Consider the following 26010-nt stretch of genomic DNA (forward strand, 5'->3'; position numbering starts at 1 on the left):
AATTGGAATGGGAAAAAAAAAAGATTGTCATGTTCCAGGGTCTAAAAAAATTACTCACTATTAAAAATGAGTACTGACTTTTTAAATAGAAATTTGAACAAAGATCTTTACAAATAAAATCCCTTTATTTCAAGGACTTTACATATAAAAGTCAGTTTCATCTTGGTATTTGTTTGTGTCCAAGAGTGATATTGCCACTGAACAAATGAGAAGCTTAATTTATATCTTATATATTTTACAAGTTATAAGAAGAGTCAGGTCTTTGTAAGTTACAGAAACCATAAACTCCTCTCACTCCCAAGAGCTAGTATTTCTCGAAGTGGGAAGAGGCCATGCTGGAAAACTCTTCTCATTACAGACTCTAAAGATGTAGCACTAGAAGGATTTTGAGTTTAGAAAACCTCAGACTCAATTTTCAGTGAACAAAGACAGAGAGTTACATGAATTTTCCTTCTCTCTGGAGTGGTCTCTCCCCTAACCCGACCATTTTATTCCTGATCTGGAGCAAAGACATTTTCTAGACCCTGTGGCACACACAACAGAACCAGATGCTGAGGATGATGCTGAGAAGGGACCAGGCAATAGCAAGAGGGTGATATGGATGTGAGTGATCAGTGTGATTTCTAGTTACTTAAGAAGCATCACATGATTTGATTGAAGTTTATGGGCAAAAAATAACAAGAGTGATGAAATCCTATAGTACAGTTGGAAGAGGTGTGAAAGAGATTTGGAAATGCAGCTGATAGTTCTTCTCAACAAGAAAAGCTGAAAGATCACATGCTAAGCCATTACCTTACTTGATCTTTTCCAGCTCTTCCTCATTAGCATTGTCTGTAAACGAAATAAAGCATTTTCATTATCTTATCACTCAAGTACAGAATAGGGAAGCCAGTGGTTTTCCAGAGGAAGCTTAACATTTAAACAGCAGTTTCCAGCAACGAGTATACAAGACAAAACTTGTTTATCACATACACACCGCTAGAAGAAGCACCTTTAACATTCAAGCAGTCTTTCTGGTGAGAGTTCATTTGCTTTATTCTTTTGTAGAGAGAAATGAGACAGTATTCTTAAATAGAATGGAAATTTTGAGATATCTTAATTATTGGTTGGGAAAAAAGAAACCTATTGAGTCTCATGATTGGCAATTGTTCCCTTTGGAACAATTTCCCTTTGGTGGTGGAGGCTGAGGATGTACGATGACTTTACCAGGTAACTTTTCTCTTCAAACATGTTCAAAAGTCTGTCGTTTTGGTGGCATCTTAGAAATATCTCTGCTTCCATTTAATCTTTAACTATATTGGGGTCTACAAATGCTTTCAGTTGTGAAAAATGCTATATTAGTCAATCTTCCCGCTAAATATGTTCAGCCATAACATGTCCTTTAAATCAGTGTTCTCTGTGTGTTTCATAGTAAGAAGTAATTATGGCTACAAGTTTTATTTAAGGCTAATGGAGATCTTTAATGAGTGCCCAAGATCAGTGGTCTCTTGTATGAAGTAAGTCATAAAAATCCAAAGATCTTTTATTTACTCTCCAGTTTTAAATTTTTCTCAGTGAACAACGAGGTATTAACTTCCTGATTAACCTCTTTACCCTTTCTTATCTTTAAGGCCGATGAAGTGGAGCATAGGGAATATTTGGAGCAAAGAATATAGCTCATAGAAATGCTTGTCATATTTGTACATCAAGGAAGCATACTGGTGCCTATGAGGACTGTATCTCCTTCAGCAGAATTCACTATAAAGCAGGTCCATTTCAGAAACTACTCATGAATTATAAAAATACAACAAAGAAAAGATTTTAATATAAGATTAAGTGATGTAGAAGACAACCTTTGGCTTAAACCAAGACAACGGAATTACATAGAAGTTCTATGGTAGGAAATTAGAGAATCATAAAATTGTCAAAGATAAGGATTCGTTCCTCTTCCTTGTAGATAGTGGTCTTATAAGTTATATTTCCCCTGTGTATCCTCTGTGTTAGATATTGAATGGGAGAGTGATAGCTTTCCTAAGATTACAATTCCTTTTTTTTTTTTAATGGAGCCAGGAAACAGCAAAGCATTGTTATCAAATACTATTTATAGAAATATTTTATATGTTTTCTAAGTACTAATGTGTAATTTATTTTGAAGCAACAAAACCCACCATTGGGTTGTGGAGATGGCCATGTAGTGGCCGCGTAATAAATGTTTGTTGTTGATCTTAAGTGAGTTACTTAGTAACTCCGTCATCAGCATCAGCATCACACCTCCTCCCTTATCACTGAAAGGCAAATGGAAACCAAATACTTTCATGGTATGCCATATTCACAGAAACTCCACCAGTAGGAGTCAGACAATAAATGTTCAACTTTCTCAGAAAGCAGAGTTTCAATGCACAAAGAATGATAATTCCTAGAGACAATGTTTTGAGTCAAATCAAGTGAGAACAATTAAGGTAAATCAGAAAGTAAAATCTTGTAACTCATGGCCATTTATTATCATCATTTAATTTCTAAGAATTTCCTAAAATTCTATTCTATAAGAAATGTTATACTATGAAAAAGGGATTAAGAACATGAGGAAGAGTTGAATCTCAGGGCAACACTACTCAGTACGACATTCATTCACTACTGCTGCTCAAAACCAGATGCCCTGACCCAGAGCCAATATACCTTCAAGACGTAAAGCTAACTATAGGGTTGTTATTTTTCCTCTCTCAAAACTGGCCTTACAAATAGGCTGCATGGTATCATTTTTCAGAATTGAGACACTGACACAGACAAAAAGTCAATAATTCCCTTGAGTATAAATATGAACGATCTGGGAGTTATGGGGACAAATTCATTATTTTCCTGATTTGGTTTCTAGAATTCTATTATTAGATCTACTGACTCTCAAAATGTCCCCAGATTTTTAAAATTACTATTTTATTTTATTAATTTTTTTTCATCATGATAGTGTGTTCTTTAATCCTCATCCCCTATTTCATCCATCCCCCCCACCCAACTCCCGTCTGGTAACCATCAGTTTGTTCTCTACAATTAAGACTCTGTTTCTTGGTTTGTCTCTCTCTTTTTTCTTTGTCCATTTGTGTTGTTTCTTAAATTCCACATCTGAGTGAGATCATATGATATTTGTCTTTCTCTGACTGACTTTTGTTTAGCATTATAGTCTCTAGCTCTTACTGTATTGTTGCAAATGGCAAGATTTCATTCATTTATATGACTGAGTAGTATTCCACTGTGTATATATACCACATTTTCTTTATCCATTCATCAATTGATAGACATTTGGACTGCTTCCACAGTCTGGCTATTGTAAAGAATGCTGCTATAAACAAGGGGTACATGTATCCCTCTGAATGAGTGTTTTTGTATTTTTGGGGTAAATATCCAGTAGTGCGATTACCATAGGGTGGTTCTATTTTTAATTTTCCGAGAAACCTTCGTACTGTTTTCCACAGTGGTCGCACCAGTTTGCATTCCCACCAACAGTGCAAGAGGGTTCCTTTTCCTCCACATCCTCACCAACACTTGCTGTTTCTTGTGTTTTTGATTTTAGCCATTCTGACAGGTGTGATGTGATATCTCATTGTAGTTTTGATTTGCATTCCCCCAATGATGAGTGATGTTGACCATATTTTCATGTGTTTGTTGGCCATCTGGATGTGTTCTTGGGAGAAATGTCTGTTTCTTCTGTCCATCTTTTAATTGGATTATTTGCTTTTTTGGGTTTTGAGTTCTTTATACATTTTGGATACTAGCGCTTTATAGGATATGTCATTTTCAAATATCTTCTCCCATTCCATATGTTGCCTTTTAGTCTTGTTGACTGTGTCCTTCTCTGTGCAGAAACTTTTTATTTTGATGTAGTCCCAGCAGTTTAATTTTGCTTTTATTTCCCTTGCCTCAGGAGACATATCTAGAAAAATGCTGCTATAGCTGATGTCAGAGACATTACAGCCTGTGCTCTCTTCTAGGATTTTTATACTTTCAGGTCTCACAGGTCTGAAATCCATTTTGAGTTTATTTTAGTGTATGGTGAAAGAAAGTGGTCCCTAGATTTTATAGCAAGATTTCTGCTTCTTGAGCCAAGCCAACTAGCTAAATAATGAGTTTAAGTATCCCATTCCCAAGTTTCTTTTTTCTTTTTATATGGTTGGGTTAAGCTAGATCCAATAAAACTGAAAACAGTAGAAAATTTTTTAAAAAGGTGAATTTAACAAATATAGTATTACTACTTTAGATCCATAGAATTACCTTTGCTATCTGTGAGATGTTAGAGAAGAAAGATTGTTTGGGGAATGTTAAAGATAGGAGATATAGCAAAATATAGAAAAATAAGGTTTACTTTTTGCTCTATGATCTTAATTTCAGCTGAGAAACATATGAATTTGTTTTTGAAAGCATCATTATCTAATATTATTATAGGATAATCAAACTTCTTCATTAGCAGTTCAACTTTCTTTGAAGCCAGTGAAAGAAATAAGTAGTATAGAAATACGGCCTGTGATAGAGCTGTAGGACTGATTATGTTTTCATGAGATTCCACATTCTCAATCCATGTTTTACCTTTATTTTTTATTGTAGTATTTTTTAGGCAATTACATGGCTGCAAAAGATATAAAAATAATCACAGAATAGCGAGATATTATAGTATAGACATATTATAAACATTACATTTTTATAGGTGGATTTTAAAAAGATGTTAGCTATGAAATAATTCAGAAAAATTTGCAAAATAAACTAACATGAAAGAAGTATTTTTTTAATTTGCTAAAGGTCAACTAGGGTCAATTCATATGTTTCTTACAATCTTCTATTTTTTTAGCTTTAGCCAAGCAATTTGTAGGTCTAGGTTATCTAAGAGAGTGTGTAACACAAATTAACTCACTTTTATTTCACAAATTCTCCAATGAAGAAAGCTGTGGATTGAACTCTGCTAGAAAAAGAGCCAGAAAGAACTCAAACACACTATCAGACCAAAATACCATATACAGGACACACATGTATGCACTAGACACTTTTGTAGGTTCAAAAACAAGACATGCATTCAAAACAGAAATGACAGCTGTGTCATGCAACTCATCAGCATGCCCCTGCCCCCATGAAGATTGTGGTTTCTCATACACACAATGCTGGAAACTTAAAAAATATATATCTCTATATATCCGTTCACATCCAAGATTTTTTTTTTTTAAGACTCAATGATGAACTCAATGGAGAAGACTTTAGTATAAGCAATTTTGAAATACTTTTGCTATTACTCATACTATACTCCTTAAATTGCTGTAATTAGACATTGCATGTTTAGAGACTTTAGTAGATTCGGTAGGCTGATAGGATTTTCAACTCATTCTTCAGTTTTACTGATTTCCAGAACTGGCAATCCACATAAGGAGAAATCATCCCAACTGCATTATTCATGGAATATATTGTCAGTATTAAGAGTATATATAAAAAAAAAACAACTTACAAGATAACTGATTTAGAGACTTCAGCACTTTGTGATGCTAAGTTCGGTATTTCCAGTTAATTTATTCCTACTTTTGATAGCATTTTCTTAACATTAATGTTCTATTTTCTATTTGATTGTTAAACTTTCTTACTAGCTCTTAAAACTCATGCCTTCCATTCTCTATTTTAACACATACAAAATATTTAGCAAAGTTTTGTAAATACAGGCACAAGAATAAACACGTGGTTCTTGGACTAAAGTCTTAACCCAAAAGCTTAAAATAGATTATTTCTGTGCTAATAATCAAAGAGGACAGAACTCTTATAATTTTGCTGTATGAGGATCAATGCAAAAATCATCCTCTATTCCTTCCCTATGTATCATGCTAAATATTAAATGGAATTGTGAAGCCTTTAGTAACTGATTTCTGGCCTCTGCATTTGAATTTTTCTAAATAAGATTTGTTCCTGGATAATTTGTGAAAGTTTGGCATACCACTTTCAAGGCAGCAATATGCTATATATTTCAGACACATAAAAATTTAATTTAAAGATACATTGGAGCCCTGATTGTTTTTAACTAAAAAACTTCAAATATATTCCAGGGGAACATATGGAGTTAATACTAGACATGTTACAAAATGGAGAAAATACAGTGATATGCTTCTAACGCATTGTCATCGTTAAATATCTTCATAGAGCAATACAGATTGATTTTAAGCAGATGATCATTAATAAGTACTATTTTTAAGAACTCAAGGAAAAGGAAATTTAAAACGTACTTAATATTGTTTGTGACAATCTCAGGAACTTGTATACTGAGGTAAGAAAAAAAAACACCTTAAAATACCCTTCCCTGGACTTTTGAAGAATCCCTTTAAATCCTCATAGACATTCATCTACAACTCATTGAACCACCACTAGTACGGAAAGCTGGACTAGCTTTGAGAGCAGTCACCAAAATAAAGGTAATCAGAAGCAATTTTATAAATATATATATATTTATAAATTTATTTATATATAAAATATGTATATATTGTATATATATATTTATGGGGTTTTGGAGGGGTTTATTTATTTATTTATTTATTTAACCAGAAGTAATAAGCTAGAGGTTGGAGGTAAGGTGAAGTAAGTCAGGTAGAACAAGAGACACTGAAGAAAGCCTACACTTGAGAGAAGGTGACCTCTGCTGGAGTCTGTATGACTGGGGCAGAGGTTACAACTGAGGGAACATATGGTGCTCATTGGAGAGCTTTCAAGTCCCTCATCAGAAATTTCCATTTAGGGGCGCCTGGGTGGCACAGCGGTTAAGCGTCTGCCTTCGGCTCAGGGCGTGATCCCGGCGTTATGGGATCAAGCCCCACATCAGGCTCCTCCGCTGGGAGCCTGCTTCTTCCTCTCCCACTCCCCTGCTTGTGTTCCCTCTCTCGCTGGCTGTCTCTATCTCTGTCAAATAAATAAATAAAATCTTTAAAAAAAAAAAAAAAAAAGAAATTTCCATTTAATTAGAGAAATAGACACAGGTCACCGAAACCTTAGAAGAAGAATAAAGAGGACATTATAGGACCTGGCACAATGCTTATAGATGATCAATAAATGTTTTTTGATGCTTGTTCTGCCAATGAATGGTCCTTGTTCAGAGTGTCAAAATCTCATAATTAGTGTTTCTTCATAGTTTTAGAGACCTTAATAAAATAGCTATAAAACTGCTACATAGACCAAAATAAAAGAAAAGCAAATTTATGTCTTTGTTAGAAATTTTCATCCTGTAAGCACATGCTTAGAAACCCCGATTAAAATCTAGGACGTCAGATTAGCCAGGATACTGGGGGTGCCACGAGAATTTCTGTAGGGGATCTTTCCTACTTTTTCCCCTCCACATGAGTCAGTCCGCTTCTCCACAATCAGCCCCATGCTTCCAGCTATTGATTGCACCCATGAAGAGGAGTAAGTGAAACCACACTGTACACCCGTCTCTCCACTCTTCAGGCGTGACTGAGGTCAGGATGGTCACCAGCTGGAAGCTGGCTCTGGTATCGGCTGCACCCATTGTGCTTTCCTGAGGCACTGAGTCCTCACTAAGCTACTTGCTTCTCTGGTGAAGAAGAGAGAAGCCAGGTGAATGTCAGTGCTAGCGTGGGAGGGGAGAAGACGTCCTTTTTCAGTTGCCACAGAAGGATGAATTCAGTGCTATTTGGCACTCTGAAGGGGAGGGCATGAAGTAAAGCAGTGAATGAGAAATACTTGGCAGTAAAGGATTTTCTTTCAAAAAGCTGGGGTAGTCAAAGGAATTAGAATCAAAAAAATGGCATGAAGATTTCAGGAAGAACTCTTTGTCTTTAGGGTAAATGGGGCTGGAGAGAGACAATGAGGAAAACAGAAAAGGAAGAAAAGATGAACAATACCAGAATTTTGATGAGCAACTGTTTCATGTAACCCACCTGTTTTCTCCCTATTCACGTTTGATAAATCACTGATAATCAGCAATCAGACCACTGCAATACTTTTAAAGGATGTTTTTCTAATTAGAAAAACATTGTGCTGAAATAATAAATTTGAGCAAATATGGAGATTGAAAGATTTTTACAAGAATTGTTAAAGAACAAGTAATGTTGGGAACCACTTTGCCTGTGCTGACACCGTTTCTGTGCAGCTGAGGACAACTCAGCAGCTCCATCTTGGTCCCAACTTGATCTCTTCAGCCCTCAGTTTGATGTTAAAGCACTCAATAAATATCCATTTTCTGCCAAATTTCAGCAGACCCTCCATCATCAAATGACCCAGATAACTACATCCACTGCCATAGCCTTCTAATTTCCAGTCATATTGCCAGTTGGGATGGTTTGGTATATGTAAGACCCCAGGCACTTAGGTTTTTTCAGTTGTGAAGTACTGTTCTTCATTAAAAGAACAAAGAATCTCAAAACAAGATTCTATCACTAAGTTTTGTTGATTTTACCTCTTAGATGTAAACCTGCTGATTTCTTTCCATCTCTACCTCGGACAATCCTAATCCAAACCTCCATCATCTTCCACCAGGATTTTTGCGATAATTGGTCCTAACTGGTCTCCAAGTACCCATTCTCATCCTTCCATCTGTTTTCCACAATGTAGCTATACAGCTATTTTCAAAAGGCAAAAATGATTGTGCCACTTCTGATTTATAGAATTCCCCTTGCTCTTTGGAGAATGACCACAAAACTTAACACGGCCAACAGTCCCTACACATCTGGGTATCCCCTTTCCACTGACATCATGTGTCACGATCTCCCACACTCTCTTTTGCATCCACCTTTTCTAAGCTCCAGGACTTTTCCAATTCCTGGAGTGTAGCATAGTCTCTCTAGCCACAGGGCCTTTGCACACACGGTTTCCTCTGCTTGAAACACTTCCTTTTATCCGGTTTTTGTCTTATTAACTCCTATTCACACTTCAGACCTCAGGTTCCATTTGATTTCCTCAGAGTATTCCTGTTCCCCTAACTAGACCAAATTCTACTGTATTTGCTCTTAACAGCAACACATACCTCTCTTTCACAGAACTCAAAACAGTCATCATTTTAAATCTCCTTCAGTAATTATTTGATCCCTGAGTTCTCAACTGTAGAGAGGTTCTGTAGTCTCCTAAGGGTCTTGCATAGAACCTGGCTTATAGTAGACTTTGGCCAATACTAGGATTATTTGGATAAAGCAATAAACACACACATAATTTATTCCTGGGTATGGATTAGCCAGCCAGGACATACTCCTTGGCTTGTACTGGGTGATGTATTGTACTGTACTGCATACTTGTACTGTATAATGTATTCTGGATGGGTGACTTCTACAATGATGGGCTTCTATTTCTAAATATTCTCTGTAAAAAAATTTCCTCACCTACCATTCCCTTTGTACACATGGGCCTAGGCATATGCACACTTACATGCATTTTGTTTATGCTGCTAAGTTCTCACAGTAGGTATTTGGTAGTACTTGTTAGAAAAGAGAAATCTTTCCCTCACTGAATTAAGCATAGGTACTTAAACCATACTTAGCAAATACAGTATATGAATATGTGTGCTCATTGTTTAATTTTTAGAAAGGATAGTGAAAAATACTTGTTGAAAAGGGTGAATTTTTCAATGAGTTTAAAACAGTTCCAAATTTGTAGTTGGGATTCACGATTTTAATCTACAATCGAGGGGAAAATATCAATAACACCTTTCCAGCAGACAACATATACCAACTTTAATCATGCATTATTTTAAGACAGCAATACACACATTGCTGTGATAGGGTATTTGGACTTATCGAAAAAATTATGTTTCCTCCTAAAATGTGTTCTAATCAAAACTAGTGAGAGCAGCTCCCAGTATATGAAAGCACACTGAGTCTAATAAATAATCTCTGGTAAATTGTGGCAGAAAGTGCCCTGGCAAGCATACCGATGCAGGTCAAAGCTGATATTTTTTAATGTCCCTTCAACATGCTGGAGTAATTGGCTCCTCTGTATCCCTTGTCAGTTTCTCACAGCAGCATGGTGTGCAAGCAAGTACAGACAGCCAGTGCTGGCAAATGGGTAATACCAATATGGAAGCCCATCAAGAAGATGAAAGGTATTCACTTATCATTCAGCAAACAAATACCAGAAAGCAGAAACTCTATTATAATTTCACCTCATTTTTCTTTGTTATGGTACACCTGACAATACAGTCAAAATAGTAGAGTCTGGATACCTCAATGTGGAATTCCAAATATTCGATTCAGTAGCAAATGTATTCCCTGAATGAATACTACCATTTGCCTACAACATAACATGTCTGAAATTGGGAAATGAAATTATAATAAAAGATGCAAACGTGTCCCTTATTTACAACAAGAGGTTCTGATCTGGAGCATAGAACAGGAAATTTGAATAGAAAAAGATATAAAATGCAGGGACTAAGGATACCCAGGATACTTACGGAAACAAAGAACAGGCCCGATTTTCATACGCTGCTTCTCTTTATTAGCACCTCTGGGTTCAAAGAAGGCTCATGACATCCCACCAATGAGAGCAAGAAAGCACTCCTACTAGGGTATGGGGGAACTTACCACATCCCTGTGTTCTCCTTCTTTAGGCGTAAGGATGATGGAGAGCAAAATGATTCCAAGGTAATGGTCAGGATAATGGGGATCTTTCAATGTTAGGGTCACATCTGTGGGCCTATGATATAAAAATATTAAGATTGTGAACAGTTGTTAAATGGATAAGTCAAAAATATGTTTTATATTGACAATTTATTATTTTTAAGGAGAAATTCAATCTCGTCTCCTTTTACTTTTCTGGTATAATTTCTGCTGCTATTGAAATATCATTAATGCATTAAGTTATCCAATCAATTGTGACCAAGTGGGTGTACTTGGGTTCACTGCAGGCATCTCAGTCCTTCCTGGGTTTCTAGAAGACCGAGAAACTATAACAGTATTGAGAAATCTATAAGTCCTTTCTTCAGGATCTCTAAACACACAGAAAGCAAAGCCAGCTATTTTCTATAAATTTGAGATTAACAAGTAAATGAGGATCATTTACAGACCACTACATGATTTAGAGTAAACAGAGGAGTGGGGAAAAAAGGAAAGATAAAATATAATTTGCCTAATACACATCATAGACATCATTTTTAAAAAATGTATTACCATTTTTAACAGATTCCATTGTTTAAAATAATGCTTCTGTATGTTTTGGCTGTTTAAACCTATGCCTAAACAATTTTTAGGCTCAGAAACACAAGGAAATCAATACTTAGAAGAGTTGGTGAATACCTAGAAAGCTTTAGAATTACGTATGTCTGAGGAAGAGGTTATGAATTACTCAGTATTACCCAAATTCACAAAACACACATTCAGCTGACAATGGGTAGGTAATATCTTGTGTTTCCATGTTTCAACTAAACAAATATTTTAATTTTAACAAATGAATGTTATGTTTTATAGTATATATATATATGATATATACATAAATATATTTTATATGTAATTTGATTTGGTTCATTTTGTTGAATAAAAGGGTTCATGCCCCCCCCCCATAAACTTAAGGGACTGTGGAATATTCAATACCAAACTTAAATCTTCAAATGTTGGCAAATTAGGGATGTTCCCTTACTTGTTTAGTAACTTACTCTTTTCATTCACAAAATATGTATTAAACACATATGAATTACCACACACAGTGCTAAGTTCTGGGTAAAAACCAGATGTCAAGATCAAAGATAACATCATTATCTTCAGGGAGCTTAACAATTAGTAAATGATATAGTTGGAGTCTAGTATTGGGAAGAGGACTTGGTGGGGAAAGCTGGTCCAAATAAGAATTTTCAATCCTGTCTGCACATCAGAATCCATCGGGGAACTTTTAAAAAGTGTATATTCCCCAATTCTATCCATGATGACCCCAGTTCTATAGATCAAGGGTGGGGTGTAGAAATTTATATTATTTGTAAAGCTCTTTTGTGATTTTCCCGTACAACCAGAATTGAGAACCTCAGATACTTTTTCTTGCTAAGATTTTATAATACTAGGAGATTCACATGATGCTTAATTTACCAAGTCAAGGAATAATGAACGGTTTTCCGACATCAGAGGTTTTAACCAAAACATGAAAAATTAGACTGATAATACACATTATAATAGTTGTGATACAAATTGCTCCACTATCAATTTACTACAACTAATCACTGTGGTTTGACAGTAATAATTTGTTCCTTTTATTTTAAGAAATTCATGTTAAGCATTATAGAATATATGTATATAATATACATGCATATATGTTTTTACATGGGGTTACGATTTGATTTGGTTCATTTCCTTATAACGATTACATATAAAATTAATAGAAAAAACTTCATTACATTTTTATAATGATTATGTGATAAAGACTGAAGAACATTTCCGATTACTCTATGATGATTATCTATTATCTTCTTTCAAAGCAAAAACTTAAAGCATTATATAAAAGGATAAGTATTTATATGGCTACTACCATTATCCATTTATCTGCATTGAGGGGTTACTGATTTATACATAGAATGTAATGGTATACACCAGCTAGCGATTTTAAAAAGTAGTAATTTGGGAAGTTTATGTGGTTTTGAGAAGAAGGAATGGTTAAATACATAAAATAAGTAATGTGGCAAAATAAACACGAAATGCTTCTATCTAATCTCTTTTTATTTTCTTAATCATCTCGTATTTTTTCCATTTAAAGTTATTTTCATCAATGATTTATCTTTAATAGAGAACAAGAGAAATTTATGCTCTGTGATTAAATCCAGCAATTTGCATATCCTTTAGCAGAAGTCTACAGAGAAAATAACTGTGGCCTTTATAAAAGAACGTCACAGTCCATTCTGGTTGGAACTCAGTTTTCATGATAACGGACTACATAAAATACCATCTAGGACATGTCCTTCCACTGTGGTGGGGACGGGGAGCCAGCAATCACCTCCGCTCTATCATTAGGTCGGCCTGCACGAAGCTCTATGTTGGAAGGGAGGACATGCAGGAGGTAGAGAAAAGTCTGCTCTTTTGTGCAGTCCGTGACAAAAATGACTATTGGGAGACCAACAAGCTATCAGTGTAGTCAAACGTAGCTGACTATAATACACAAGGAGGGGGGGTTCTACTATTTCTATTTCATTTGCATTTAAAATATAAAGTAGTGATCCAGCCATTACTCTGCTTTCTTGCTTTCCACTACTCCTGGCACACGCTGTACATTATCATTAAAACATCTTAGAACCATCAAAGATCTCACAGCCTCCTTTGCAATCTACCTCAGCACTCCTTGACCCTTTTAAAATATATATTCCCCTTCTCTCGTATTAATTAATTCTAAGCTCTCAGTTGAAATGCCTTTTAAAAAATATAAGCCCATAATTAGGTATGAGGAATGACTAATAGTAGTAACAATTATATAACTTTACAAATAGTCAAGCAATGATGAACTAATCTAACTGAGAAAATACAACTAATCTTCCTCCATGTTTGAGACACTCCTTGGTAAACTAGGATTACCGGTGATGGCAAAATTAGATTGTACGGGGCTCAAGTGATAAGAGAGTAGCTGTTTTTGAAGCAAAGTACACGTTTTATTTCCTACAGGGTGGACTGATTCTTAAATTAATAATTTTGATTAACATGGATAATCTACTTTATGTCCCACTACAACCATACCAGCCATGTGAAAAGTAAGGGATGTGTCTTTTCTCTCTAGATTCCTGGTGCCTAGCACAGTGCTGAGAGACAAAGCAGGTGTCCAAGAATTTTTTTTTTTTTAAGATTTTATTTACTTATTTGACAGAGATAAAGACAGCCAGCGAGAGAGGGAGCACAGGCAGAGGGAGTGGGAGAGGAAGAAGCAGGCTTCCAGCAGAGGAGCCTGATGTGGGGCTCGATCCCAGAACACCGGGATCACACCCTGAGCCAAAGGCAGACGCTTAACGACTGAGCCACCCAGGCACCCCCAAGAATGTTTTTTGCTGAGTAGTTGTTGAATGAGATTGTCAAGGAAGATGCTATTAGTTCCACTGCGTAGGTAAGAAAGATGTACTTGAAAAAGCCTGGCTAGCAGGAAGGCTCACAACAATAAATGAGAGAACAGTGACTAGACCCCAGATTTGCGGATACTTGCTATTATACAGGCCCAGCTTCAAAAGATGTAGCGATATTATAATGGTTCAAAAGTTACCTGTTTAACTCCAATTGTGTGAGATCCAGAAACGCCGAGCCCATAAAGTCATCCTGTAGTCCAAAATCATAGTCAAACACCTAAGAAGCCAAAGAGACAACGCATTATTAAAAATAATTCAAATATAAGATTTAAATGAAAATATCTCAATTATAAAATACTTGTTGTCTATGTCACCAAAAGCAATGAAACTTCTTAATATTTTTAAAAATTACTTTGTTTGAAATGTTAGCATCTCATAAAACCACCAAAGGAAACTACCTTTAATTTTCTACTTAAAATTGCTATTTTATACCAAATAGAACTTTAAGGAAGATAAATAACAAAATCAAATAAAATATAGTAAATCATCAAAAATCTGAGGAACATAGGCTTAGAATATTTTCTCTATATTATTAACATTACTGGAAGGAAAAATAAGTTGGTATGAAATTCAACAAATATGTCTTTCATAGTGGGTTACTGGTGATGAGAATGTAATTCTAATCTCTGCATTTTTCAAGTCATTGAAGATAAATTCTCTGCTATTATAGGAAAATGCTATTTTAAATATACAAAAAAGTAAAAATTGAGGTGTTGTTATTAAAGCATTTTGTAAAGTCATATTAAAGTTAAGTAGAATTAAGTTTTTGTCATCATAAGCAAGACTAGAAAATAATATTAATGTAACTACCAGCAACAAACAGAAAGGAAAAGAAAAGAGAGAATGTATTTCTTCCTTCTGTCAAAACTGTTTATCCAGTATCTTCTGTATGCCTCTCGTGGTTCTTATTCATACTATGATGAATAAGAAAGCAACGCCCGTGATCTCTTGGGACCTGCATATAGGAGCTGAGATGGTCCATAAAAACCCAAATAGATATATACAGTTCAGTGATGAGTGCTGTGGACAAAAAAAATCTAAGGGTGTGTGTTGGGAGTGGCTATTTTAGATTGGAAGTCCAGGAAGTCCTCTTGGAGGAAATATACGCATAGAGACCAGAATAATGAGAAGGATTAAGCCAGTTTGGGAAGATCACTCCCAGCCAGAAGAAACAGCAGATGATTAGCATATGTAAGAGTCATCCAGAAGCCAGTGCAGTTGAAGCCGAATGCAAAAGATGGAGAGAGTGGAAGAAGGCTGGAGAACCAGCTCAGGGCTAAGTCAGTTAGGGCCATGTCCAAAAAACTCTAAGTAAATGGGAGTTGGCTAACTTCCAACCATTTATTGATTTTCTTACTTATTCATCCCCTCTACCAACATTAATTAAGTATTAATTATGTACCAGCCAATATGCTAGGTGCTGCGCAAGCAGTGGTGAGCAAAGTGGACACTGTCAATGCTTACAGGTTAGTGAGCGAGACAGATATTAAGCAAGGAAGTGCACAGGTGCTAAGTAATTACCAATTGTGATAAGTGTTGTAAAGAACAGAGTGTGAAAAGAATAAAATAACAATAGAGATCAGGGAAAAATTTTAAGATGGAAGAAAGATGCTCTTAGGTAAAGTCTTTGTATTGCACACTGCAGTAAATGAGCATGGACAAGCAAGCCAGCTCTTGAATGGACGGACCAGGCCATCGAACCCTCCAGGATGTGAGAATCCATGAGGCTGAGAGAATCCACAGCCCAGTACTCCTGTGGCCAAATCAGCACAACCGTGCTCAATACTTAGAAAGCTTGAAGGAGAGGGGACAGTATGTACAGCAGCCTGAATTATTGGTTTTTCTCTAGAATGAGCAGACTTTGAGTTAAACAAACTTATTATGTAAAAAACTGATATTTAAACTAAAAGATAAACACTTTGCATTACAAAAGGATTCTTAAATTTGAAGAGTCACAAGGGGATTTATTTAAGTGATAAGTTCCCCTAATGCCTTCTAAATTATTCAATTTACAGTCATTTGATTTACATACAACCTTTCAGGAGTACAGTTGTTATAGAAAGCACAGCACTCCCGCAATAAATATTCTCCTTGATCAGTTACACTTCTGAGTTCTAGTCATCTCCTCAGTGGCGTATCACATGAGTATAGTGCAACATCTCAGGCAAAGGACACGTCAGTATTTGCAAGCGGCTGCAGTAGGGTATTTTACAACATAAAATTTACACTAAAAATTAAATAAATTTCTCTCACGCAACCTCTTCTAATTATATCACCCTAAAGCTTAAAATCTTGGGGACTCTAGTGATAATCCATGAGACCATCTGGAGTGGACATATGCAGTGGAGAGCTGTGAATCCCATGAACTGGCTAGAAGAGCCAGCCCAGCCGGGTGATGGAAGGTTCGAGCTCTCTTTTTTCTCATGGTGAAGGTCTTTCCTACAGTCCTGATGCTAGGTGCTTACTTTAATTCTCTTATTACTTGGCAAGGGCATCCACATGGGAAAGAACGGAACCACCAGAATCCATTCATTAATGAAATTACTAGCTATGCTATTTGGTTCTACGCTTTATAAACTACTTGTCAGAAGGAGCATTGCTCTAGGGGGAATTTCCGAAAGTCAGAGCATAGAGAAGAGAGAAAATAGAGAAACGTACCCCCACTGCAATAAGAACACACACAGTTAACACTGATTAATGTTTATTCAATATTTGCTCTCTGTTAGACACTGTTATCCATTAAACATGTTATGGAAATTTTTTTAAAAGATTTTATTTATTTATTTATTTATTTATTTATTTGTCAGAGAGAGAGAGTGAGAGAACACAAGCAGGGGAGTGGCAGGCAGAGGGAGAAGCATGTTCTCCTCTGAGCAAGGGGCCCAATGTGGGACTCGATCCCAGGACCCTGGGATCATGACCCGAGCCGAAGGCTGATGCTTAACAGACTGAGCCACCCAGGAGCCTCCATTTTGGAGATTTTTAAATTTATATCTTACACAACTCAGTGAACAGGGTATTGTTGTGTCCATTTTTCAGATGAGGAATCTGAAGCTTGAAAAGTTTATGTTACTCCCCCCAAAACTCAGGGCTTGGAAGAGGTCAAATTCAGATTCTATTGTGCAAGATGGTCTGTTCAGGACAGAACATATTTAAATTTAACAACTATGACTTGGGTACTTGTGAGTGAAGCACTGAGAATTCACCCATGAACAGTTTAGATGGGATCCTTGCTTTCACGGAGCCTCCCCTGGGAGAAGTGGAAACCTTAGGTAACATTAGATCAAAGTTGCTTGGGCTCCATAACACTTCTCTTTATTCTCATGTGAGTTTAGAGCAACACGTGTTTTATTCTAATCAACGAATTTATTTAACATCTTGATTCAATTGTCTTCCAAGAAAAATTGCATCTGGGAGTACACCAGCTAAAAGGCTTTTGGGACATAAGTAGCAGAAAACTCACCTCCCATGAAAGGGAATTTATTAGCTCAGATGATTGAAATGCCCATAGGTGTTTATGATTTCAGGGGAGTTTTCACCAGCATCTACAATGTGCCAAATATTATTCTAGGCACTGGAAATACAACAATGAATGAGACAAAGTCTCTGATTTCTTGGGGGTTGCCTATGGGGGGATATAGAAAATAAACAAATGCATTTTAGGTAGTAATAAGTGCCATGGAGAAAAATCTATCAAGGTATGGGAGTGATGGGAAGTGCTCTTTACAGAAGATGTTTAGGACAATCAGAGAAAGTGGCATTTGAATAAAGAGGCATAATGGGAATAGGATATGGAAAGGGATCCAGATCATATAATGTGACCCAAGATGTAAGATTCTACTCAAATATGTCCATAACTTATTTTCATACCCAGTCAGCTTCAAAATAATTGTTTCACTATACAGGAATAATTAAACTCTAGATTATAGTATTGACATTGTAAAACAAAGAAAAGAAAACCTAACTGCAGCCATTGCAATTAGTCATCTTTAGTGGAAAAAAGAAGTTATGTTGCATAATTGCTGGGTGGACGTAGGAAACCCTGAGTCTCTCAAGTCTCACTTAACAATAAAATGGGGATGAGGCTAGTTACTTGTCAGGTACTGTGAGGTTTACATGAGATAAAGTAGGCCTGGCACCTAGCATGGTGCTCAAGATAATGGTAGTTAATGTTACGATGAAGATGTGACCACAGATTCCATCTTCCCAAGACCCAATAACTTCATGTGTTCTCTGCCTATAAACCAAAAGCAAGTACGGTCACACTTGTTTATTTCCTTGTTTTGTTTTGCTATGGATTTTTGTTGTTGTCTAAAATAGTTGAGATTCTTGATTCACGCATTTAGGAAGTATCGTTGAACCACACAAGACAAAACGTCTAAGATAATAGAAACATCTAAGTTTGGAATAATTTGGTTTGGGTGCTGTGTAGTTTAGGGCTGGAAACATTTTCTTTCCAATTACTCAGTTGTTTCCATTTAAAAGTCTAGAAAAGTGGGACACCTGGGTGGTTCAGTCGTTAAGCGTCAGCCTTCAGCTCAGGTCATGATCCCAGGGTCCTGGGATCGAGCCCCGCATCAGGCTCCCTACTCAGCGGGAAGCCTGCTTCTCCCTCTCCCACTCCCCCTGCTGGTGTTCCCTCTCTCGCTGTGTCTCTCTCTGTCCAATAAATAAATAAAATCTTTAAAAAAAAAATTCTAGAAAAGTGGCTCCCTTACCCAAGCAGGGCATCAGAATAACCTACTGTGTTTTAAAAATACAGAAGATTGGACACTACCTCAGAGGTCCTGAATCAAAGTCTTTAGGGAAGACACTTGAACATCTAGATTCTTAAAAAAACAAACAAAAAACAAAAAGAACCACAAACGAAAACAAAACAAAACCTTTTAAGGACAATTCTGATGTACAGCCAGGGTTGACGATCATTGGTGTATAACATTCTTTTAGGGCCCTTAAAACCTAGTGAGAAATAATTTTGCATAAGATAGCAATATGGTCTTTAACTTGAACCATGTTTAAGGACTTTTTTTTTTTGGCAGAGAGAGAGAGAAAGTGCATGTGTGAGCACGGGGGCAGGGGCAGAGGGAGAGAGAGAATCTTCAAGCAGACGTCCCACTGAGCAAAGAGCCACGCAAGACTTGATCTCACCACCCTGAGATCATGACCTGAGCCAAAATCAAGAGTCATATGCTGTGATACCCTGCCGCCCCAAGGAATTTTCAGTTTCAAATCTTAAACTTGGATAGTTATGTGTTACTTAAGGAATTGTCAATTTTGGTAAAATAACAGTCTTAGAAACAGTAATCTGACCCCCAAACAGAATCACCTTCCTAATTATCAAAAACGTTTTATTATTTAGAAAAGTACTTCAATCTAATACCCAGATTTCTAGTCTATGATTAGGCCAAAGAAGCAGCAATTTACACAAAAATTTTTTCCTGTAACTCTGGGTGTTCACTGTGTACCTTGGATAATAGTGTCAGTGAAATAAAAATAGAGAATTTAATTCAATTCAACTGAAATGAACACTAAATTCACCCTATTCTCTAAGATGCATGCAGGAGCATCCTTGTGGCAGGCTCCAGTGGCTCTTGCCTCAGTTAATAGCACTGAATTTAGGGTGACTCAGTCAGGTAAGCATTTGCCTTCAACTCAGGTCATGATTCCAGGGTTCTGGGGTTGAGCCCCATGTTGGGCTTCCTGCTCAGCAGGGAGCCTGCTACTCCCTCTCCCTCTGCCCTTCCTTTTGCTTGTGCTCTCTCTTTCTCTCTCTGTCAAATAAATAAATAAAAGCTTAAAAAAAAAAAAAAAAAAAACACTGCATTTAAACCCCTAGCCTCTACTACTACTACCTTAAATATATTTCAAGTCCATTCCTATAGACTTGTTTTCACCTGCCCTTGCTGTAGTCATTTGGAGCTGAAGGAATATTCTCATTAAAATTAAAATCTATATGAACTCCAACCAGTTGGAAAGTATGGTATTATTTATTATGTGTCTAGTTTTTTTAAAATGACAGTTCCAAGACTTTCTGGGGGAAAAAATCTGTTTTTTCTAGCATTGGTAAAAGCATTGCAACTTTAATGCAATTTTATAACCTTGGCTCAGAATTGACTTTTGTTTCCCTTGGTAATCCTTACATTGATAGAAATCAGATTGTAGGGTACACAAAGACTTCTTTTTCCTTTAACTGTAGATGGGAGGGTTGTAGACAATATTTTCTAACCATCCAGGACATGGATGCATTTTCATATCACCTGTCATCACAGAATCAGTTCGTCCCTAAGAGATCTTTCAGGCAAGATTAATCTCCCAGCATGAAGGATATGGGCATCATATCAAAATCAAGTCAGTCAATCACACAAGGCTGTGTAGAGACAATGAAAATACTGCAATGTTCAGGAAATTCTAGTAACCTAAAATATTTCCGCCAACGTATTTTGTTTAGGTCTCTGTGTTTGCAAGGTTAGGCAAAAGGCAGATAACATAAAAAATGGAAAAAATTAAGCAAAAAGTTAGAGATTTTTCTCAAAAGAAGCCCTATGCATTTCACAGAAAATGAAAATCAAATGAAAAATATGAAAGCATATTTAAAAGCACAGAGTAGTACATGAAAATATTGTCATTTTATGTTTGTAGACGTAGTTTTTGGGAAGCCAGTGTGATTCCTACATAATCATTTTTCTTTTGTAGAAATGTACAAAAATGTCAAATATTTTACAATTCACTAAGTATTTTTTTCTGTATGGTGGAAGCTAAGTTGTGGCTATATGATGTCATACTTTGAAAACTCAAAGTGGTAAACAAACAAAAAAACCCAACAACGACCTTTGGGGTCTCTCTCCAACTTCTTAGCTTATAGTGTGGCGTTAGCCGAGGCCTCTGGCCTGCACGCAGTATCACCGGCTCCGTGACGGTGAAGGATATGTACGTACACATTCTTGCTCTCTCAGACCACAATAAAAATTTTTGCCACCATTTTTTCTGTGTACTTCAGATTTCTGTTTGTTTTTGAAACTACTGTCATTCCTTTTCAAATACGCATTTTGACATTTAGGTTTCTACAGAGGTGAATACTCATTCTTAAGCCCAAGAGAATAGCAACAGGACCTAACCAACGTCTAATGTAACTTCCAGAAGTTCATTTTGTAACCCTTTCAAAGACTGGAGATCTACCTGGTTCCGTTGTAGAGTAACATCCCAGTGAAGAAACAGATTCACAGTAAAAGTAATTAAAAATAAATCCTTTTCTTTCCATGATTTTTCTCGATGGGACCTTAAACAAGATGCAAATGGCCCAGCGCAATCCTTACTAACACCTGCTTTCCTCTCCTGTCCATTGTCCCCATGGTTGCAGCTGCTCTTTCCTTTACATCCCACTTGTCTTTTGGGTTTGTTTTTTTTTTTTAATTCCTTTTTCATCTTCTATCTCAGTTCTTCATTATGAAGGCATTTCCTTTTTTCTCATGCAGATATTTCTTTCTCTTTGGAAGTGGGGAGCAGGGAAGAAAAACATCCCTGAACCTGAAGATCTTCCCTTCGGTGGGAGGAGGGTTGTCTGTGAATATTCCCACATTAATAGTTCTTATGCCGTCATACATTGTATGTTAACAGATAGTTCGTGAATTCTATTGAATTGATTTTCTTTAGCCAATGTCCACCTGAGACTATTTCTTATGCAAATACGGATCTCTTCTCCCATAATGACTTCTAGAAACTTACAACTACGTACTTAGGAAATTCTCTTTTCATCGATCTAATAAACTGTTTTGCTATGATTTTTTTTTTTAAGACTAGTCAAGTGCAGTAGTGAAAAGGGAGAAAGAGTAGAATGAGTTCAATCTGTAACTGTGAACAATCAATTGAGATAACTCACTATCTTTGGACCAGCCAGTTCTGCTATGATTTTAATAAAATCTTGATGATTATTTATTTTTTTGTGAAAAGAGAAGCAGCTGGAGGCAATATAAATGAAGAGTTGGGGGAAGGAGGATGCCTAGAGATTTTTAACGAGTGATTATATGAGATTTTTGGTTCATGTGCCAGTTGTGCAATATAGAGAAAAGGAGGGGGCGTGTGGTTATTATGGTAAAAGCAGAAAAAAGTTTGGTCACTGAATGGATAGGAGCCACAAAGGATATCCATAGAGATATGAATGAGATTTTTTAAAAAGTATCTAGAGATATGGATTAAAGAGGATTTAGATAGGGAAATAAAACAAGGAATTAGGGTTGCAATGATCTCCTTAAGTTCTTCTTTTTTTTTAAACTACATCAAGTGAGAGAGAAAAAGATTCTTTTTCCCCCATTTTTGGTAATATAATAGAGACAGGAAATCCACCCCTCCCTTTTTATCTTTACCTTTCTCATTTACCAAGGAAAATATTTTTTTGCAACCAGTAATGGTAGATGGCCTGATAGAATTCTTGAACAGAAAGGCTGGGCTCTGTGCAAGCTTTCCTTCTTGCTAGATTTCACAGAGACATGTTTTCTACATTCCCAGACTGCACTAAATCAGTTAACTGCACCAAACAGAAAACGGACTTCATAATCCTCTTAATGACTGGCAATAGAACTGTGAAGAAAAATGCTCCCGAGCTTCCCCTCCCCTCGGACTCCTCTCTGTCACACCATCAACAGATTAGAGTCGTGCACAGCAGAATTTATCTCTAGTGAAAAACCTCATCAGACAGGGAGACATGATAGAAAACCATTAAACAGGGAGTTTTATGTCATTGCATTAGAGTAAAACATAACTGGCTCACCTTGACATACAAGGGTTCCCTCAGGTGTTCAACGAGAATGCAAGCTTTCTCCTCCCACACAGGATTGAGGTTCTTGTGTATTATTTTACTTCTAAAAACTTCTTTTCCTCCAATTTTAAACTTCACGTATGGATCACTTGTCCCTGTTAGAGAGAGAGAGATTGATTCATGTTAATCACACTACTTGTTGGGAAGCAAGAGATTAGCTCATTTAAACATCAGGAAGTATTTAAAGCAATCAAAGTTAAATAAAGCTTATCACATGGGAAAATAAAGGTTACGTGTTTTCTCCCAAATTTTTCCTTAAATTTTAAAGTGACAGGAAATAATAATAATTATTATATCTAAGTAGTAATAATAATTATTATATCTAAGTTGTAATAAAATTAGTATTATATCTAAGTAATAATAATTATTGTTATTATTTTATCTCTACTCTTAATACAGTAACCCTGTCCTGGTATTTAAAAACCTCTATTGTATGCTGCATATGTAAATTTAATTCATATTATAAACAATAGAGATTAATCTGACATTTCTTTTGGTATCATCCGGTCAACTATAAAAGATGATCCATAATCTCGACTGACTTAACTAATTTTAGAATTATACATGCTGCTCAAATTTTAGACTAAAGTGATGGGCTTAAGGAAAGGTGAGTCTCAAATTGGGCTTTCATTTCATCCTTGGTCCCATATCCTCTCTAGCTCAGAAGTTGCAATTTTAGAATGCGACGGAAGGATGGAGGTCTGAGGGGAAGGCGTGGGGGGAAGGGGACAACTGTTTATTACATAATCTGCAAACTTCATATTATCCCTTCATACCTCCCAAACTCCCTATGATGATAAAGAAAATCAAAGCTCTCAGGTAAGTTGCTCACAATACACAGCTAGCAGGAGATGCAGTTAAAATTGCAACCAAGCTTGTTTGACTCTAACACCTGTGCTTTTTCCACTACACCTGCAAGGGGGAAGGGCTTTGACATACTTCCATATATATCATACCATTCCTCATTGTGACCAATGAATGAGGCCAATTGATCTAATAAGTCTAGGCTATTGTTAAGGATTCCTAGAGAAGGTGAATCAGAGACATCCCCAAGTAAATCATCCCAGTGCGACCTTCATCCCCAGGAAATAATTCTTTATACAAGGCCCAACTCCCTTATAATAAGATTTTGCTGGGCGCCTGGATGGCTCAGGGGGTTAAGCAACTGCCCGACGTTGGGCTGCGAGCTCAGCAGAAAGTCGGCTTGTCCCTCTGCCTCCTGCTCGTGCTCTCTCTCTCCCTCTCAAATAAATAAATAAATAAAATCTTTTAAAAAATTTTTGTTTAATTCTTTGTTTTGTCTAAACGGAAGCTATAGTTGATAACCACAGTCTATATGATGTAGAGAAGAATGTGAGTGGGGGTCTGTAAACTGTAAAGCATGATATAAATTTTAGGCATTACTATTACGATGCTGATATCCTTAAGCTCTCTATCCGTATCACTTCTCAACACTCCACTCACGGCAGTGACACATAAATATCGATGCTAAATATAAGGAATGCCTTATAGGATTTAGTTTTTATTTAATCATTTGGGAGCTTTCTTAAAACGCTCCACAGTTCTGAAGTAAATATAATACCTTGCTTTTTGTATGCCTAGACCTGGGTATAATAAAATAATGATCTCAATTTCTCATTGTGAAACTCCTATTTTGACAGTTTGATTTTATCATAATGGTACAAACTTTAAAAAGTTATAAATATAAACACAGGTTATTATATGGTGACTCATTATAATGCATTCTTTTGGGGAGTCAATGAACTAAAATGTTTAAAATTGCTATTTTTAACACAATGGTTCCCAACTATGGGCTGAGGACCCTGAGGATTGAGGGTTTTACAGCACAAATTTGGAGGTTATTAAAATCCACGTACCCATTTGAAATTTCTCAGTCACGTCCTAGATCAAGTTATCGTCTTTGATTTTGAAATTCATCTATTTAACTATTACCACCTGCTAAAATATAATAAGCCCCATAATATCAGAACTACTTGGATCACCTTTTTAAAAAAATCTCCAGCACTTAGCACAGAATCAGACATACTGTTGGTCCTCAACAAACATCTGGTGAATAACTGAATGAATATTAATTCATGGGTGGCCGACCTCTGTTCCTGCTGACTGTTGTCCCCTCCATTGAATATCTAATAGGCATTCGAAAGTCCACGATGTCCAAAACTTAAGTTTTGATCCTCTCTCCTGCTAAGACTGCCCCTCCCTCAGGCTTTGTCATGTCAGGCAATTAATGACTTCATCATTTGACAGTTGCTCCTGCAAGACACCTGGAAAGTGTTCTCAATACCTCTTTCTTCTCCATGCTTTGTACCCAGGACAACATTAAGTCTGATAAATTCCAAAACACCTTAGCTATCTTCTTTGCCTCCAATCTAGTTAAGCTACCATGATTGCTTTGCTGTACTACTATAATAATAGCCTCCTATTTGGGCTCTCCACATCTTCTGTGTCCCCCTCCATTAATCACTATACGAGAGACAGACTGACCTTTTAAAAATGCAAATTTAATCTTCTCCCTTCGTTGCTTAACACATCTCAACAGCTTTCAACTACGTCTACAAGAAAATCCAAACTTGGTAACACGGTATACAGGACTTGCCATTTCTCCAACTCCATTTTTGGCCCCTTAGTATGTCCCAGCTATCCTGTTACTGGAAGTTATTTTCTGTTCCCAGTTCTTGCACATTCTAGCCAGCTTCTCTGCTTGAAAAGTCCCTCCCTCCCATTCTCTTCCCCTTTTGCCTGGCTGACAATTTATTATCCTCCTGGTCTTAAATATAATTTGCTCAGAGATGCCTTTCCTAACCTCCCAATTTGAACCTCTCATTATTACTTTCTCTTGGCATTTGCTCTTTGCTTCGTAGCACTAAACATTATACTACTTTTGGTTAATTTGTATGTCTACCTCTTTATTGTGTAAATTTTCCCACTGGCTATGACCTGCATTAAGGCCAAGACTCTTCCCCGACACATGACACAGTGTGTGGAGAGGAGGAAGCACTCGGTACGTATTTGTTAAATGGATGAGTCAATGAATGATTACAGAGTTTACCGTGTGCAGAGTACTGTTAAATGCACCCTCTGAGATATTGGTAAAAGCATACCTGATCACCCTATATGGAAGATGAGAAAAAAATCTGAGATGCAGTGTGACTTGCTCCAAATCACA

General features: G+C 36.5%; 1 protein-coding gene across 19 annotated transcripts in view; it reads right to left on the minus strand.

Moving 5' to 3' along the window:
• Positions 1 to 26010, minus strand: part of MCTP1 (multiple C2 and transmembrane domain containing 1) — a 564253-nt gene that overhangs the window by 213363 nt on the left and 324880 nt on the right. For 13 of the 19 annotated variants that reach the window (XM_044384003.3, XM_044384001.3, XM_044384000.3 and 10 more), the window contains 4 exons: positions 22776 to 22918; positions 14149 to 14228; positions 10515 to 10626; positions 793 to 831 (listed from right to left, as the gene is read on the minus strand). In XM_044384003.3, the coding sequence (XP_044239938.1) occupies positions 793 to 831; positions 10515 to 10626; positions 14149 to 14228; positions 22776 to 22918 (374 nt within the window). The remainder of the gene's footprint in view (positions 1 to 792; positions 832 to 10514; positions 10627 to 14148; positions 14229 to 22775; positions 22919 to 26010) is intronic. The other 6 variants (XM_044384008.3, XM_044384007.3, XM_048220976.2 and 3 more) reach the window with 1 other exon arrangement.

Source organism: Ursus arctos, unplaced genomic scaffold (genome assembly GCF_023065955.2).
Source record: "Ursus arctos isolate Adak ecotype North America unplaced genomic scaffold, UrsArc2.0 scaffold_5, whole genome shotgun sequence".
NCBI lineage: Eukaryota > Metazoa > Chordata > Mammalia > Carnivora > Ursidae > Ursus > Ursus arctos.